Source organism: Rutilus rutilus (genome assembly GCF_951802725.1).
Source record: "Rutilus rutilus genome assembly, chromosome: 20".
NCBI classification, from domain to species: Eukaryota; Metazoa; Chordata; class Actinopteri; order Cypriniformes; family Leuciscidae; genus Rutilus; species Rutilus rutilus.
In genome coordinates this window covers 10,454,135-10,474,001 of record NC_140225.1, presented here as the reverse complement: position 1 = coordinate 10,474,001, position 19,867 = coordinate 10,454,135, and the positions used below count along the sequence as shown (strand labels likewise).

Below are 19,867 nucleotides of genomic sequence, written 5' to 3'. Positions count from 1 at the left end.
AAGCCAAGCCAATGTTGATTTTCATTTTATTATGAGGTGTGTCATGTTCTCTTTTTGCAAGCACTCTCCTCTGTTCTGCTGCTTTTTTTTTCTCTCCCACGTCAAATAGCCAAGGCAACTTTTCTCTATTTACAGACATGACAAAGTGACTTATATACGCAATTTTCCAAAAAAAAAACATCCCATCAGGTCTAAAATATAAATACTTATATTAGAAATAGTGAATCAGGGTAAGACAAAAAAGCACGTTTTGGAAAAATGATTGATGTATTGATTAATCATTTTCATTTATGTTAAATTATTTGTTAATTTTGAACAAAAAAAAGTTACATAGTGTACCTTAAGTATCTCAGCAAAACAATGATCCTAGGATATGGTAGAACAGGATATATTAAAATCTTAAGCACTGGAGTTGATCATTTTTGTTACAACAAATAATTGTCATTTGTAAGCGCAAGAGTTTAAAACGATGCATTTGTTACTAAAAAGGTTGAGAAATCCTGCTTTATATTATTGTTCAAAGACAGGATTTAAGGGCCGTTCACTGCAGTTAAATTCCTTGCTAAAAGGTACCGTACAAAAACAATACTTTGATCTCAGTAACTGAGTTTTACTGAAACACAATATGTTGAAGACAGATGAAGCTGCCGTCACACCATTTGTTTATTCTACTGAAAAGTGCAATCATTACATACTGACTGTGTGTAATTCTTGTAGCTTCCATCAAGTACCCAGCTGTCCTTGGGGAGAACATTTTAACTGACAACTTTTCCTTCATATATAAACCATGCCTACATAACCTCAAAAACAATGTTTATTTCTTTTTTTTCTTCTCCTTTTTTACAGCAAGTTAATATTGTGTTTAAAATGTCTCTTTAGACTTCACATGGAACATGACATGAAGAACCAGAAATAATTTTTTTAAATTGGGAGAAATGAATTTTAGAAAAAGGCTTTGCCACTTCTCAAACTTTTTTTTGTTACATACTGTATTTACACAATGGAACAAGAAAAATAAGAACAACAGCTCTAAGTGTGTCTGCACTTAGCAACCATGAAAACATCTAGTAAAGTGTACAATAACTTCACTTTGTACAGTATGTTTGCAGAGTTTTAGCATGTGTGCCTAAATTGTGTCTGACAAATCACAATTTTGGTTCAGATCATGGATACAAAAATAAGCACGAGTCAGCTGTCCAAGACAATGAATAGCCTTTCAACTCTTTAAAAAAAAAAAAAAAAAGAATAAAAAAAAGCTGATGACTATCTCCTCTATGAGCAGCACAAAGTCAATGAAGCACTTATTTTTGAGACCGTTCTACAAGATGCAAATAAAGGGTAGTGATGAGGGTCACCTAAAATGTAATTATGATCAACAAAAACAAATAGAATCTGATCATTTGATTTGGTGAAAAATTCATGCAATATCAGGCAAGATGTAACTGTGCCACGAAGCCCACCCCAACCTTCAAAAAAAGTAACAAAAAACCTAATCTGACTGTTCATAAAAGAAAGAAAAGACACCCTTTAATAAATCTGTACAACCAAAATACATTTGGGATCTACATCTACTGTTACATTATTAAGGTTATATACATGGCCAACCCCCTCCATATATTATCTTTACGAGCAGACTTCATTCAAACCCAAACAACAACATAAAACTGAACTGGAAAAAGAAATATCACATCACACATCCCATTAAAACAATCTGCCACCAAACCATCATTTCATATCACCAGTCTCACTAGAATCTGCTTGTGGATAGCGAACTGTATCTGATGTGCTAAGCTCTGTCCCGCGCGGGTCTGTGGATCTGAGCTACAGGACAACAGAGATGCCCTGAAAAGGTAGAGCTAAAACCTGTCTGCTTCACATCATATTGGTTTTTTTTCTATTTATGAAAAAAGAAAAGAATTTCTGTATTTTGGAATTTCAAACCACGTTATGCTTTTGGTGCGATTCATAAGCATGTAAAACAATACTACAATGAAGGCATTGTACGACTAATACAAAACAGACAAGCAAGAGGATGGACGTAAACCCCACTCTCTGATATTCTCATATAATAGAACAAAGGCTCTCAATACACTTTGGCCTCTTCACTGAAGAGAGCTAGACTATTCCATCAATAAAGATCTGTTCAATGGTCTTGGGGGGTGGGATAAAGTTATAAGAAATAGGAGAAACGTTGTGGTGTACTATCTTTCCCCTTTATCTGCATTTACTGCCTGCATTGCTTCTGAAGGGAAAAACGAAAAAGCAGATAAAATAAAAAATAAAAAGTCCTGTTTATTACACCTCTCATTTTACCCTTGTGTACGCATCATGCCGCAACTTTTAATTCATTGAGAAAATGGAAAACTAGATTTTGTACAAGATACCACAATCTCTTCTTGCAAAATAAATGGAGACTTTGTGCCCGCGTCGATCGGGAGGAAGTGTCGGCTTATCCGCAGCGTCGCTGCAGAGTTTCTAGTCGATTTTTACATTTGTGTAGATCTTCCTCACAAAGGCACTTGTTCCCATGTAACCTACTGCTCCTAAAAACAAAGAGATGATGCATTGTGTTATCACAGGAATATGTCGCTCCCCTACCCATATAGCAACACTTATGATTGACGAGGAGAATCACTGCACTAGAGAAGTGATTTAGTTTTCTTGTACTCACCACACATGATTCCCAGAGCAGTACTGAACACAGCCATGTAGCCAAAATAGAATGACGTCTGAAATAAGCCATACATCCTGCAGATAAAATTAGTACATGCTAATCATTGGTATCAGATCTACAGACAATTACCATATTTTCTGGACTATAATTTTTATCATATGAAACAAGCAGCAACCTATATAAATGCTATTAAATTCAAGCACGACTTGTTTTGTTTTCTCAGCACAATTTTGCCCCCGTGCGACTTCTACTCAAGTGCTAATTATTTTTCGGAAGATAAGGGAATAAATCCATTAAATGAAAATGAGAAACAATTTCTATTTTTCAGACAATGTACTTGCAATTTAGGGATGCACCAAAATGAAAATTCTGGGCCAAAGCCGAAAATTCTAGATGCACTTGGCCAAAAAACGAAAATGCTTTTTAAAAATTATTTATTTATTATTTTAAATGAGCTTTTATTTGTATAATTGTATTAATATTAGACGTTCTAAATGAAATTCAATCATTTTAATGATACTGAATTTAAAAAAAATGCAAGCCAATAAAATAACCACACTAAAATTGGACAGAAAATATAATATTAAAATAATATTAAATATCAATATATTATTCTTTATTATTTCAGATTTAACAGATTCATTTTTAGACCAATTATCCAAATAATGTATAGTCCTGTTGGATTACATTTTTATTAAAGGTTTAATTTAGTTTTTCCACTGCAATAGTATATAAACTGATAAAGTTTATATACTGATTTATTGAGTCTCCAGCAAGAGTCTCCTTTCCTGCCAGACCTGTTTTCTCTATTGTGTTTTAAATAAGTCAGATCACTTGATTCTCACCTTTCGGAGCCCAGACGTTGAATCGTTAGGTTGATTGACTTTCACCTTTTGTCTTTAATGGGTCTGGGATGGCTATTGGAATTGGAGTTCCTGGCCAGTATCAGCATGTGAATAGTTATGCTGATTCAATTGGACTCAGAGTAGGGTGTGTTCCTACTTCATTTGCAGGCTTTGTTCAGAGTCTCCACCTCTATGTAATCCCTCCCCCTTGGAATGTATATAACTACAATGCAAACTGTATATACTTTAGACTGATTTGGGAAGAACTGCAGCCGCGTCAACGCAAAGTCCTCAATAAAGAATAACTTTGTTTGAACGTGATCCCCAACGTCTCCTGGTCTCTTGCTTCGACGAAGAAAAAGGTTTTCAACAATTTGGTGCCCTGTGACCCGGATGGAGAAGAAGGAAACTCAAAGAACTGAATCTTAAAACTTCAAGCTTCCTCCAGATTGAAAACTTCAAGCTCAAAGATCTCAACAAAGCTGACTGAGTTCCAGACGAATGTTTTCTGTACAACCAAAGACTCGGTGAGTTTTCACTCCATTCAAAGAACCAATGCAGACCAGTACAAATGTTTTCCTCTGCGCCGTTCAGAGAAGTAGTTAACAAACAGCTGTAGAGTTTGGTTAACTAAAGATAAGCCTCTAAAAAGTTTTCTTTTAGAGATGAAATTGATCCTCTGGTGTTGGCAGGGAAGATTAACAGTTACATGTTAATATTGTGTGTTTGCTCTTGCTAGAGAAGACCTATCCTCTGTAAGCTAGAGAAGAGTTAGCGTCATGTGCTAATAAGATTGTACCCTCTGTTTTGTAAGACAGTAGAGATAAGTTTTTTAGTGTTTGTTTGTGGTAACAGAAATTCACAAAATGTTTAGGAAAAGTACTAGACAGATTACACCTTTTTGGACAGATAGTGAATTCAAGTCTTTGTTATCAGAGCACATGGACTCCATCGTGACTGAGCCAGTCAGATTGAATTTAACAAAGAAATTTGGCATTGATCCAGAAAAAGTGTGGTCAGTTGAAGATTGTAAGAAGGTACTAGGAGAAAGTATTCGCAAGAAAAATGTCAAAGGCATTATCTTCTGTCACAGAGAATTTAGCTTATCCATTGCACAAGAACAAGCTTGTTGTATTGATAAGTTGAAAGATCAGATCAAACAATTGCAGACTCAGGTGTCCTGTCTCAAGACAAACGTGGGCCATAACAAAGCCTCAACCAAATGTGATTTAGAAGACCAACAGTCAGATGAAAGCTATCCTGATTTACAGTCTTTTGATAGTATAGAGGACAAGGTCAATGCAGATGTAAATGCAGTTGAAGTGTGCGTAGCTAGACAAAAGCCTCAGGGAAAAGGTATTGATACAGTTCCATTTGCAAACCCCATATTGCAGCCACAAGCAGTCAAAACATCTTTAGTTCCTAAAGATATTGAGAGAATTGCTGAAAGTTTGCCATCAGTGCAAAGAAATTTTTCTGAGTTTAGGAGAGAGTTGTCCAAAAAGATGCGGCTCTATGATATGACTCTAGCTGAAGTCACTCAGCTAATATCACAGATCTTGACTGAGTCAGAATTCAATGATTTTGAAAGTGCTGTAAACAATTCTGAACTGCAACAAGCCAGTAAAGATGAATTGAGAGAGGAAGTTCTGAAAATTTTAAAGAACATTGTTGGAACGAACGTGGACTGGTCAAAAATAACCAATTGTGTACAGAAGAAGGGTGAGACTGTTTGTGAGTACACAGAACGATTCTGTCAGATCGCTGCCATTTACAGCAGAATTGCCGACACTCCAGAAAAGGTGTTAGGTCATAATGGTCCTTTGGTTCGCACATGGTTTCATTGTCTTTTGCCAGAACACAGAAAGGCGTTGCCTTACTTAAACATCACATGGTGTACGAGAACTCTGCAAGACAACTTGGACAGTTTAGCTATTTGGGAAAGAGATTCTGATGTCAAAGAGAGAGTAAGAATTGCTGCAGTTTCTGTTATGGTCAACTCAGAGAAGCCAAAGAAACGCAAAAGTCCTAGAGAAGCCAGTTGTTCTTACTGTGGTAAGCACGGACATTTTGGAAATGAATGTAGAAAAAACAAAAATAACTTAAGACAAGTTAACAATGTTATGCAGCTCTTACTACATTTGTTTGCTACTTTAAAGCAACCCCTCCCCTCGTCATTGGACTCGTGGCTAAGCTTTTTGAGGTGTTAACCATTTGGGCTGTGATTGCTTAATCTCCCCAGTAACTCACAACAAAGATGAAAGACTTAGTGACTGTCACAGCCTTTGTTTGGGGGACATTAAGTAAGACTCACAGCCTTAAATGTTATGCCATAGAATATTGCAGTCAGACAACCATCCTCTGTTAATGATGTTTATTAGGACTGATGTTTCACTGGAGAATGGAAATGTGCCAATTTTCTCACACACTGTACAGTGTGCACACAACACAGGGACAGAATAGGACACGGACAAGTGGGGTGCCCTGGGAGGAACTGACGCAACAGGCTTCGGGGGTGAACCCAGGGTGAAGACACTACCTCATAGGCCTTTCCCGATTTAGTCCATCCTTACCTCACTGGTCCATAGGTGTCAAATCAATTAAGAAATAGGGAAAGAATGAAACGACAACAGTAGACTCTGAAAACGATAGAACCATAGTGTTTAAACTGCTACAACCGTAGTGTTTTGAAGAAATACTGCTCTCTGTTTTTCTGTTTTCTGTCTTACAGATAAAACTTGATGGCTTTTTCAAGATCCATATGCAACGACCGTCTCATCTGCGTATGAAGCCCCAACTTCAAGAAGACAACCAGACCCACTGCTGAACGAACTATCACCAAAGAAAAAGAAAAAAATACACAACGCAGAAAATTCACGGACCCTAGTTGCATGTTTTGTTTCTGTGTCAGCATGCAATTACAGATGAACAACACAGATCATGTTTGTGCCTGTAACTTTTTCAAGTTACAAGAATGAACTTTTAAGTGTACTTTGATAAAAGTTAGACTTAAAACCACTATACGATCAAATGACTTATGGAAGGATGAAGTCTATGCATGAATATTGCTGTTCTGCTGTTTCTTTGTTTTCTTGTGTTACTCGTATGTGTTGATGTCTTCGCAAGCAGAAACCTGGTGTAAAGCATCACCTCAGATTTCCATGAACAAGCCTCATGAGGGACGAGTCATCAGAGCGACTCTACGTGGGAAATGGACGCTACAGGAAACAGACTTCACAGCTATTCAGGCGCCATGGACTTTCAAGAATTCCACTCTTATGCTACATGGTTTTCTGTGTAATCATGTAGTTTATATGACATTTTACACCCTGCGTCGCAGGTGTCAACAGTTATGGTTTTGAGAAGAACTATGACACTCATGTAAATCAAGGACACAACACAGAATAAGTTATACGTACCTGTAACTTACACAAGTTACAAGAATTAACTTTTAAGTGTATAAATTTGTATTTTTGTGAGAGTTATTAGAACTCTCAAAGGGGGAAGTGTTGGATTACATTTTTATTAAAGGTTTAATTTAGTTTTTCCACTGCAATAGTATATAAACTGATAAAGTTTATATACTGATTTATTGAGTCTCCAGCAAGAGTCTCCTTTCCTGCCAGACCTGTTTTCTCTATTGTGTTTTAAATAAGTCAGATCACTTGATTCTCACCTTTCGGAGCCCAGACGTTGAATCGTTAGGTTGATTGACTTTCACCTTTTGTCTTTAATGGGTCTGGGATGGCTATTGGAATTGGAGTTCCTGGCCAGTATCAGCATGTGAATAGTTATGCTGATTCAATTGGACTCAGAGTAGGGTGTGTTCCTACTTCATTTGCAGGCTTTGTTCAGAGTCTCCACCTCTATGTAATCCCTCCCCCTTGGAATGTATATAACTACAATGCAAACTGTATATACTTTAGACTGATTTGGGAAGAACTGCAGCCGCGTCAACGCAAAGTCCTCAATAAAGAATAACTTTGTTTGAACGTGATCCCCAACGTCTCCTGGTCTCTTGCTTCGACGAAGAAAAAGGTTTTCAACAGTCCTAAAAAGCTATTATTATCAGAGCATGTGAGCGGATCAGTGAACGAGAGGGTAGTGCCATTTTACCATGTTACAGCACAGTAGGGTTATAATACGTATAGTATACTACGACTACATAGAAATGTTATGTCAGCGCGTTATTTGAGCGGACTTTGCTTTTCCACTGACCATAAGCAGTACATGAGTGGAGCGTTCGCATGGGCCGTGAGCAACTGAGCAGAGCGCATGTGTATAGAGAGGAATATTGAGCGGAGAGTCACACTGCACAATAATAACGGCTAGAGCGAGAGTGAAACCTGAGCGCTGAACACTGAGGGGTGGGGGAACACTTTTCGGCTGAAAATTCAATGCTAAATATCTTTCAAAAATCAAAATATCTTTTTATGTTCCATAAAAGAAAGGAAGTCAAGTGACAGAGGGTGAGTAAATTACAGATATTTAAATTTAGAGCATTCATACAATGACATTTAAGGAAAAGAAACTAAAACTCACTTTGTTTTAAAGAAATAGTAGTAGAAGGAGTACATGTAAACGTAAACTGCTGTTGAGGCTGCAGAGAGAAAGCTGGTCCACTGCCTGCAAAAAAGAAAAAAGAAAGGAAAATAACATTAATCTTAAAAGAAATACTGTCATTCAGTCTCATGATGTCATCTGGTTATGACGCATTTACGTCCCTACAAATTTAAACGCCTCTGCGGTCTGTTCCCAAGTACACTTGGGAGGATGGAAAACGGAGGGTGGAAACAAATTAAAATTCATAAGCAAAACAGCATTATAAAGACAGTATTGCATGTAATGCTCCTTACCATCTATAGTCTTCTGCATTGAGAAGGAAGTAGGTACAGACGATGGTAACACAGACTGTAACAATGCACAGGATCACCAGCACCAGCATCATAAATCCATACACATAGTAAATCTTGTAGGCCCAGAAAGATGTGAAAATGAAGTACCTGAAAGAAAATGTAAGATAGTTTTTAATCTTACAGATATTCATAGTCATTATGGGTGTGTGTGTACCCAGAAGTGTGCAGACTTACATCTCAATGAATATTGACCCGAATGGAAGAATGCCACCTAGACACACAATAACCGCTGGCTCCATAAACCTGCCAATTCAGAGAAACATTTAGTAAGACAAATTTATTTATAAAAGTCTATAACAATCATTTTATCTGATGTATAGAAAACCTTCACAGTATTTACATTCAAATCAATTTGATCATGTTTGAACATCATGTAAATCACAGAAAACAAAAATGAAACAATGACACAATGGAGAATATGGGATGATATCAAGACAACTGAACAGGTGTGAGACACTCTGTGATGTGTGAATCATGATTGAGGTTACCATTTCTTCTCTGGGATGGGTCTGGGTACAGCATTGACCCTACAAGGAAAGTTGGGCTGACCGGAGAGGTTCCTGCCCAGGATTGTCCCCACCAGGTTCAGAGGTAGAATTACAAAGAAACAGATGCAGCACACTGCAACCTGACAAAAAAAAAAAAGATATGAATTATAATTCATAATATATAATATTTGAAACAAATATTGCACCAAAGCAATTAATGCTTTAAAGTGTTAGTTAACCCAAAAATGAAAATTCTCATGTCATTCCAAACCCACAAGACTTTCATTCATTTTCAGAACACAAATGAAGATATTTTTAATGAAATCTGAGAGATTTCTGTCCTTCCATTGTCCCTCTATTCACCCAAAACACTGATGGTTCAAAATGTTTAATAAGAGATCATAAAATAAATGTGTATGAATAGAGCAGTTCAATCCAAGTCTTCTGAAGAGACACGATCGCCTTTATATGATAAATAGATTTCATTTAGGCTTTTAATCACATATAAACATTGATCTTAGCACACTAAACATAAATTCAAGTATACTTGCTTGACACACAAGAACCAATGAGGTTCATTCTCACGTGTCACACCAACATTTTCGAGGTTCCACAAGAACCAATGAAGTTTGTTCTCGCGCAATCAATCAAGTATTGTTGAGATTCCGTTATTAAATTTGAGTGCTCTGAGATCAATGTTTATATGTGAATAAAAGCCTAAATTAAATCTGTTTACCATATAAAGCGATTATGTCTCTTCAGAGGACTTTGAATACCAGTCTTATGGTAAGTCTTATGGGTTTGGAACAATATGAAAGTGAGTTATTGACAATTTTCATTTTTGGGTGAACTATCATTTTGAGAATGATAGGGTTATAAACCACTTTCAACAAATTGCATGTGTGATATGTAGCAGACTTGAAACTAAATGACACTAGCATGTTCACAACCAAATTTAATTGTCCAAAATAAAATAAAAAGTTGACTGTCTTTTCTACTCAGCAGTTGATCCCAGTTGTAAAATCAGCCTGAGATTGACTTATTATTGCCTGAGATAGGCATGTATAGACTACACACTGTATAAGGCAGATGACAAACTCACCATGGTGCCGAATGGGATGGCTCTGGAGGCATGGTAGTAGATTGCAATAAAGTTGATGAAGAATGCTGTGCCACACACCATGGCAGGGATCAGAAAAGCTCCTATGAACATCTGCTTTATCCATCTCCTCCCTGCAAAAATTATGCAAGAAACAAAACAAAAAAAAGTCTGTAGACACCTAGAACACCTTCAGCAGGATTGTAATTTCAGGATTGTTAAAAAAAACAACCTTAAAAGCATAAATGCTAATACAGTTAAAAAGACATTTGGACATCCTTATCGCAGATGTTGCAAATATCAGTTTGCATACCTCCTTGTTTTGCATAAAGGCTTCCACCAAAGTAGCCGTTGACTGGGGACGTGGCAGCATAGACAAATATGGCTGTACTCAGCATGGACCCTCTCCTACAAAGGCAAAAACGAAATTCCTCTGATGAGCACTTCAGAAAATGTGAATATCCCTTACAGCCCACCTTTCCATAAATGTCCAAATGTATATATCAAGGTTATACAACAATGTAATATCTATTGAAGCCTTTATTTAATTATTAGACAATATCGTTGCCCTGTTAATCATAGGTGAAACTCACTCTGTATACAAGTCCTCAATCATGGCCAAAATGATGACTATGAGGGAAACAGAGAAGATCTGACACCCAGAGCCAATGAGGGAGGAGAATATCAGTGGGTGGCTGGACGGTCTGAACACATCACCATGAACCTGCTTCCATCCATATTCATCACCGAGATCACGATCCTGAAGAAAAAAGAATGTGCATTGAGTTTGATAAAATGCCCCTGAGAGGAACATAGCATTAAATTTGGAGCTGTTATCAAAGCTATAAAACATCAGCCATTGTGAGGTTGTGAATAAACCAATTCATCACAGATACAAGAGAAAACATATGTGTAACTTAAAAGGTGATGGATTCATAAGGCTCATGTAATAAAGAATTCCAAAAATGTTCTGCAAGTGATCACCATATCATCCATTTCCTCTTCTTTGCTGTATCTGGCGTAGTCTTTCCTTAATGTCCTCATCAGGATCATTGAAACAAGGCCCACCAGGAAAATCACCATCATGAAAGAGTTGAATATTGAGAACCAGTGAATCTATCAGGTGCAAAAACACACACAAAAAACATTCCATAAATTCAATATCACCCAGCACATTTTAAATTAGCTGGGAAGGAGTTAGCAAACAATATGTGCCATTTACCCGGTGTTGAAAGAAGGACGGATCAAGATATTTGTCAAATCTATCCTCAAATTTCACATCAGATTTCTTCCACTTCACCTGTGAGAATCGGCAATAAGTTTGTAATATTATAAATTATTCTTTCACACAATACGCATTAGTATTCATTTTCCAAACAAACTTCAATTATAAATGACAATTGAATTAACCTTGTATTAGTTAATATTAACAGGTTTCTGAGTTTTAGGAAAGCTTTACTCACAGAGTATGACATAGGAATTCTTGTGTTTGGCACAAGCTTGACCTTCCCCTCGCTGGTCAGGTTAACATCCACAATTCTATTCCCATTGTATCCGATCTCCAGCTTTTTGTAAGTCCAGAGATAATAGTCCTCTCCATTCTCATCAGCTTCACCAACAATACCTTAAATAATCCCACAAAACAATCCTCAGAAGGCTACTTGTATCAAAAACATAACTTTTACTGCCTCTAAAATGACTAGAATAACCACTAATATCACAGCCTAACATTTTACAATCCAACCAAACCCTAACGAACAAGTCTGTAGAACATAATTTCCTCTTGAATATTGTTCAATGTGAAGTGCTTCACAGAACAGAGTGAATGGCATTTCATGCTGTCATTTAAAGTAAATAACCAACAATGACATTTAAGCTATCAAGACAAACTTTTTATAATGCATTTCAAGTCAAATGCAATATTTCTCCAACTATTAGAACACGTAATAACCCTACTGCTCTTTCAGAACAAATGGTTTTACAATGAAATTTAATTTCATTAGTTCTGTTGAACAATAATGGTTTGTTAAAATATCCCCTGGTGGGAAACAACGTATTTAAAATACATTAATAAACTGATTTCCCTTTCAGGCACAGTTTATTATTCCCTTTTTTTTAGAACAATGTAATGGCTTTGTAACATGCATTATCTAAGGTACAATATCATTTGAGATATAGAGTGAGAAGATGGTCAATAAATGGGAAGCTTCCAGAAAATATATAGTTATTTGGCAGCTCACAATGGATCTTAAAAAACTTTCTGGCATTTCTGTACCAGCGTCCCTACAATGATGACTGCTGACTTGAGTCTCCCAACTGCTGTGGAGATGCCCTCACACAAGCTGTTGGATGTGAAGAGTTGTGTGTAGGGTGCAAAATGCCATGTAAAAAGAGACCATATTCTAGAGCACCTATAAGTATGGTGGCTATATCTGAAGTCTCTTTTGGGAGTGGACATGCTCTGAGACTGCACATACACTGGTGACATAACCCTTTCCTGACTAACTGAGAGGAGACACTCAGCAGCCTGATGGTGGATGGGCTGGAGTTGGGCGAGCTATGTTAAGGAAACGTATGAGTTCTCAATATTCTAGGTCATGAAAAGCTACATCAGCGTTGACAGTTGAAAGTTTTGCCAACCTTGATGGCTTGATAGGCCTCAATCATAAACAGTTGCATTCACGTTGTGACCAAAGGCTCAAGAGACAACAGAATTCGAGGACAAGAGAGGAAGAAACGACTAAATGGGAGACTCTCACCCAGTGGGTGAGCATCCATTGCATCCCACTGAATGCAGGGTTGGAGCCGTGCAAACTGGGAAGCAGGGCAGATACTGTTGTTAACTTGTGGAAGTGGCTCACATCCAGATATAAGATCTTGGAGACCATTTTCTCTGGATATTGAAACCACTTCTTTCAGTCATCCTGATGCTCCTCATAGGACTTGTAATGGAACATGCACTTGAAAGTCACAGCCAGAGTAACATGACGTCAAGCATCTTCATGACCTTCTCTGCAGCCTCAAATGATCCATAATGGACAGATCAATACTCTTTAGATGCTTTCTGTCAATCAAAAACTGTCACAGAACAGGATGTCCCAGAATGACCAGATACATACATGCCACTTTCATTTCTTTGCAAAGATTAATCAACTAGGTGTACAAAGGTAACTGCACCCTGGAGAGCAGTTAATCACCCTGTCTCTACACACCCGCACAGAAAAAATTGATCTAAACACAATGAATGAAGCAGGATTTCACTCACATTTCAGTGAAGGTCACCCACAAGCAAATACCCCATCTAGACTTTTTGATGATTAAAATGATCAGTTTCTCATTTTTGTTGTTTGTGCTAACAGATTTTGAAGCCTTCACAATTGCTGTCTCATTTTTATACTGTCTCAGCTGAACAGTGTTATTGTTAACAAAAACTATTACGAATATTGTTCTATCAAAAAATAAAAATATAATATAAATATAATAGATATTAAATGAAAAACTGATTATATAAAGATCATAGAAATAAAATAAAAAATCTCAAAAGCAGGCTTGCCAATCACTCTGTCTTCCGGTTTACTCACCCCAGATGGGAAGGTCATCTATGTACATTTGATACCAGTAGTGGTTCTTGATGGCATAGACAAACGCATCTTTTTTAGGTTTGTCTAGTTCAATGTCACAGTATGTCGTCTGCATCACCTCCTCTGTAAAAGACAAATCCACATTGCATTCTTACAATCATCACAAGAGCAATAGTCTTACTTACTATCAAACATGTGGATGAATGATCTACAAATTTAAATAATGTAAATTTCATTCATAGTACTTGAATGCTTGTTGATAAGCTTCATTTGAACTTGAAATTAACATGCTAGCCACAATAGTCAAGTCACCTTTATTTATATAGCGCTTAATACAATACAGATTGATTCAAAGCAGCTTTACAGTGATAACAGGAAAATTATGCATTTCGGCTGTTGTTCAGTTGAACAGGTATCAAGACCATACCTGTATACTTGATATCCAGACCGCTGAACTCCAATTCAACCCCCTGTAGCGCCTCTCCTAACGTCTCATGATAATGACTAATAGTTTTCTTCGTGCCCACACAGAATGGTAGGGAGAAGTACTTATAGGTCTCCTGTCGGTTGTGATAAGGGCCCACTGTATTCATCCATAGAACCACCTCCTCTTTATCAGTGTACTGGAGAAGAACGAGAACAGTCATTAGCTACCTGTTTCAAATATCAGCATCTATTCTTTGTGATGTTAATTCAACTCCAGGATGTCACCAATTAAAAGAGCTCAGACTACAAGAGGGCTCCATCCTCAGACTACAAGGGCTCAGACTCTGTTGGTTTTGAATTCTGCACCTAAACACAATTTTTAACATTTTGCAAACTAACATATTCATTTAATTAAAACTGGGTAAAGAAAAACAACAGTCTGAATACACACAGACACACTCTCTATGGTGCGTGTGTGGCTCAAGCACACCCATAAAAACTAGCCTACTCCATTCATTCAATGCAAGATGAAGTCAGCTGGAAGTTAAGAGGTTTTAGGATTGAGACTGACAAAATGAGGATGCTGCCAAACCCTCAAGCAAAACAAGATAATAATTAAAAAAAACATGCTTCACAAAGAGAAAATTCATTTGTCCAAATATTACACTTCATTTAAAACTTTTCTGTTCAAAGACTTTAGATCAAATCTATGCATCCTCCAAGTGGACAAGTAAGCAAATGTTATACAATGCTGTAAAAACACAACAATAAAATCAATGAGGTCTCTGTTGAATCTAGAGTTATTGATCTTATTCCTAAATGACAGCGATTCAGCCATGTCTATTAAACCTTTGACAAGAACCATCACAGTGCTGACCCAGAGAAAGCAGCTATCATGAGACAGCTTCACAAACAGTCTTTTCAACCACACAGTATCACTATTTCTGTGTAACAAATATTTAAATTATCATAGAAGTACTGGGATAAAAGTTAAAAACTGATGATGTAAACATTGTGGTCTACGGTAGCGATCAAAATAGAGCAAATCACATTTTGAAAGTAACTTGGTGCTTCAATAAGGACTGTATTAATTACATTGTTACACCACTAGGTGGCAACAACAAGTGACTGTTAAAAATGTATTTGTCATTGGCTACGTTTACATGCATCCAAATAATCCGTTAGTAATCGGATTGACGGCTCAATCGGACTAAAAAGCTCTCATGTAAACACTTTAATCGATCCGATTGAGTTCGATCCGAATGAAATGGGTGGTTTATTCCTTTTCTAATCCGATCGAAAGGACATGTAAACACTTGATCGGATTGAAAACCGAAACTGAAAGGACTGCGCATGTGCAATGACGTTGAAATAGAGCGATGAGCTGCTTCTTCCTGTTGAATAAAGTGTCATATAAATGAGTGTCCGGTCATTCTAAAATTCTCATCCACAGACGAGTGGTTTTGGGCGCAGGGAGGGGTATTTTTACAGTGTTAGAAATATAAGCAGCACGGCCCAATGGTTCATATGATAAATATAAGCAGCACAGCCCAATGGTTCATGTTCATGGTCTCCAAATTATGAACAGAATTGGATAACTATTAAGTCTGCGGTTTAAAACAAAGAAAGAACCAATGTAGGAGAATAGTTATTACGCGCAAACAGCAGGAAACTCTGTATATTCGTGCAGTGCGTGCATGTCAAAAAATCTATTTCAATTTGAAGCTTGTGACATATAAACACGTACATCAACCCGATCATGTTTAACGTTCATGTAAACACTACATTCAGATTCATCAATTGGAATGAATTCAGTCCAATTGAAACAAAAGTTGTGCATGTAAACGTAGCCACTGAATCATTCATTCAAGAGATGGTTAAATACCCTGATTCATCCAGTAATGAAACAAGTGAAGTATTTGAGTGAGTCGTTCAAACCAAAACAAAAAATTCATTCAAATTAATTCAACGTTTTAAATAGACTACTACAGCAATTAACATTATGTCAGAACCTCTAGTAAATTACGTTATTTTAATTAGTTGTCTTTTCAGAATCGTGGGACAATCACAATCGCTATAATCGTGTAGATACCAGACATTCCCAGTGTCGAAAACTAGTTATTTATACGTACTCAATCTACATTAAACAAATTATACAGCACATACATTTTTTTAGTGACCAATATGATGTCCTAGAAGCAACAGTACAAAAAATGTTTTGCTTAAAATGTGCTTGCTCCCTGATACACATACATTTACAGAATAAAGTATGCAGAGACACAGACCATTGGAAGCAATGATTATTGTTGCCTCTCGATGGTTATTATTAATATCCTGTTGTATCTTTAACAAGTTTTCCAATTTTTCAAGGCAAATGACAATAATGGAGATTTGATTAGACATAAAAAATCATTAGATAATAGAAATGTAATTGATTCTGGGGTGGAAACAATCTTGATGCAGAAATGAATGCTTAAAGGAAGAGTTTACCAAAAATTGTCTTCAAACAAACCATCATGTTGTTCCAAACCTGTATCTTTCTTGGTGGGAAGACAAAAGAAGATTTTTCAAGAATGTTGGTAACTAAACCGTTTTGGTGACCATTGACTTCCATTGGAGAGAAAAAACAGACAATTCTCAAAATATCTTCTTTTATGTTCTACAGAAGAAAGTGGTTTATACTGAACTATCCTTTAAATTCTTTGAATTAAGAGGCTAAAGAAACACAGTAAAGACAGGGTGTGAACCAGTAAATCAGGTCGTGTTACTACACCATCCTATCTGAATCTAGAGAACAAATATAAGAGCAATGCAGCAATACTCATGACACTGGATAATGAAAATGAGAATAAAAGGACAAAGACAACTGCATGGTTGTAATGATGAAACCTTAAACACTGTCTCCCATGCTCAGAGGTATTCCCATTAGCACTGGTTTGAACAAAAAGAAGCACATTATCCACCAGAAACCCCAGATCTCTTGAGACAAAGAAGGAATATATATACGAGAACGTATCCTGTTTTATGAGCTATAATTCATCATCACAGATTATGTGTGGTGTGGTGCTGAATAATTCCAGTAATATTATGAAAGATGTGAAAGGGGCTGCAATAAAAGTGAAGATTTAAATCTCTGTAAAAACCCAAAATCAACTTGTCTAAACTGATCAGTGTCATACCACAGATGCTTTTCATATTTTATTCAATCGTGATACCTACCAATGTCTGAAATGCTGATGAATTTTGTAAGCATCTTCAGGACACCAGAAAAACGAGTTCCAGGTATGACATTTTGATGTCATAATTTTTAATTAAACATGCACATGTGAACTGTTCACAATAAGATGCATTTAGAAAATAGATGAAGTTCATTTTCATTTCATGCTGACTTTTAAGTCGTCTCAAATCCAAAATCAAACATTATCACAATACTATAATGCTGTACACTGAAAGAGTGTAAAAAGTGTAAATATGCAACAATAAAAACTTGCTAATTGCTTAATTGTAAGCTGCCTTATATAAAAATCTTCCTAACCCATGTAATTGTAGTCTAAAAATATTTAGATGTTATTAAATATTTCTGAGCTATGTTAGTGGCATGTGTGTTACGTGATAACACCATTACAATAAATGTGATGAATTTAAGCAGCCTTTCATTGTACCTAACAGATTTCATTAGCTTAAATAGGTTGTTATTTTGACATATTATGATTTAATGACATATAGTTAGGAACTGTAAAATATAACTGTTACAGTCACCAAAATGACACCGGGAAAAGACTGCCACTCCGTCATAGTAAAATTATTGCAACCAAAGTTGCTCTTTGTGTAAACGTAACAATGTTTTACAGTGTATCGGTCATATAAAAGCCTAGACGAACCGGATGTGTGTGTACAGACGGACATATTTATTTTAGCTAACGGCGGTTAGCAGACCCTTCAGAATAACCTCATACATACACAAAAGAAACGCACACAACACACGAAACACATCGAATGCCTAAAATAACATTATACTTATTATGCATGACACGAGGAGTCGAAACCGAGGATTTCGAGCACAGCCCTGCTGTTTGAACGGCATAATGTAATAGGATAGCTGATGCTAAGCTAGCCACGTAGCTTCTGATGTGCTTAGCATTTCTAACATAGACAAGGGAAAATAAATCATTCATCGTATCAAGTTTATAGGATTTATTTATGTCCTGTGATGTTAGGCACTTTTGCCAGAGCAACCAGCTCAATATCTAACGTCTCTCGAGACTATACACACCGAACACAGAGGGCTTCTCGGCCCGCAGTTTATCTTACCTTATGTTCGTGTTCATCTGCTCGAACTGGCAGCAATGAACTAATAACAGTCGTCAAGACAACCACTTCAATCGTCCACCTGCAGAGCCCCATGCTTTTCTAGGGAAAATTCTGCGACTGATTTGAAATGGTATCTTTTTTGGGGGCTATCCCACCTTCCTTCTTCCTGGTTCTATGACAGTAGTTGTCTTGAGGTGCTCACATACGAGTTTGTCGTAAAACTGTTCAGCGAGTGATCAGCGCGTCCACCGCTGATGGGTGGGAACAGGTCACATGGGTAACTTGGACCTATCGTTGGAGAGAGCGATGAGTCAACGTAGAGGAAGAAAACCCTCCGCTTCACCACCCATGGCCACGTCATCTGAGCGCAAACAGAAGCGGTGGAAAGGCAGGCTGCTTAGCAGGATGTAAAAACAAAACTGACGAAATGTCCATTGATAGGATCTTCAAATAGTGTAGTAGAAAGTTACGCCTAATCAGTAAACGTATCGCTATTAAAGACCCTTGTTATTCCTCACCAAGCTGCCAAAATAAAACATTTCACAAAAACTTTAGTTAACATTAGGCTATTCAGCCTACAACTAAATTATTTCTTTTAAATAATTTAATTTGAATAATTTAACAACAAATTTGCATGTTCACGGTTCTTTTATGTCAGATGGTCACATGCCATACAGGTAAATAACAATAATTAAATATTTTAGTACGTGTTATATTTAGAATTTTTCAATGTTAAAATTATTCATTTCAATTTTATATTTGTATTACTGGAATTATTATTAGCCTTTCTTTAACTCACCAACCCCCTGCTTTTCCCTCATGAACCCCCAGGGGTTTTCAAACTCCTGTTTGGGAAAACCCTGGCCTATGTATACTTTTGTTTTGTTTTGTTTGTTTGTTATTTGAGATGGGACAGGTTGGCTAATACCCAATTACAAAAAGCATTTGTCTTGCAAAGTAGGTGAGATTGTTTGAGAACTCAAATTTCACTTGATGATGAGTTGATTTTCCTATAACCTTTTACCACAACAACAACATGCATTTAAAGAGCACAACTGCGCGAGCCTTTATGACGTCACAAATGTTACAGTATTTAATGGCATGAAAGTCTCTTGCTCATTTTGTAGGTTGACGTTTTGGAGTATTTGATATCAAAATGACTAAATAAATTTGTTCAAAAGCTTGACCAAAACCTTCCATATCGGATTCATGACTGGCATGGTATGACTGACCTCTGTGCACAAGGTAGCCTAATTGTTCATTCTTTGTTTTGTTGATCAGGTGGCTGTGATAAGGGGCCATCAAAGTGTTAAGCTGCTATGTTATTGATTCACAGCCACTGTTGTTATTTTATAACATCTTATGCATGTTAATCACATACTACAAATTATTTCTCAGTAGGCAAACTGTTTTGTGAACCACCTCCATCTGTCATAATTTCTTTCTTTTAGGCTGGCTATCCCAAACTCAAACCCATGGAGATCGACTCTACATTAATCGCCAATAAGGGCCCCAGCGTTCCTCAGA

The 19,867-nt window shown here is 36.8% G+C and overlaps 1 protein-coding gene across 1 annotated transcript; it reads right to left on the bottom strand.

Annotated features, from left to right (window-relative positions):
- Positions 1–796: 796 nt before the first annotated feature.
- Positions 797–18,724, bottom strand: tm9sf3 (transmembrane 9 superfamily member 3). The gene is made up of 15 exons (XM_084392389.1): positions 18,341–18,724; positions 14,031–14,226; positions 13,604–13,726; positions 11,486–11,646; positions 11,245–11,322; positions 11,007–11,138; positions 10,616–10,782; positions 10,336–10,430; positions 10,026–10,156; positions 8,924–9,063; positions 8,610–8,678; positions 8,376–8,522; positions 8,062–8,145; positions 2,672–2,748; positions 797–2,543 (listed from the first exon to the last, which is right to left on the bottom strand). Exons 1-15 carry the CDS (start codon positions 18,431–18,433, stop codon positions 2,476–2,478), a joined length of 1,761 nt encoding a protein of 586 aa, XP_084248515.1. The 5' UTR covers positions 18,434–18,724; the 3' UTR covers positions 797–2,475.
- Between the last annotated feature and the right edge of the window lie 1,143 nt (positions 18,725–19,867).

Bases quoted from the DNA above. Each gene is read 5' to 3' on its own strand.
- tm9sf3 (XM_084392389.1), bottom strand. From the start codon at position 18,433: ATGGGGCTCTGCAGGTGGACGATTGAAGTGGTTGTCTTGACGACTGTT. The intron at 11,139-11,244 runs GTAAATGGCACA...TGCACCTGATAG, and splicing joins CGTCCTTCTTTCAACACCGG to ATTCACTGGTTCTCAATATT. The intron at 10,783-11,006 runs GTGATCACTTGC...TTTTTTCTTCAG, and splicing joins AAGAGGAAATGGATGATATG to GATCGTGATCTCGGTGATGA.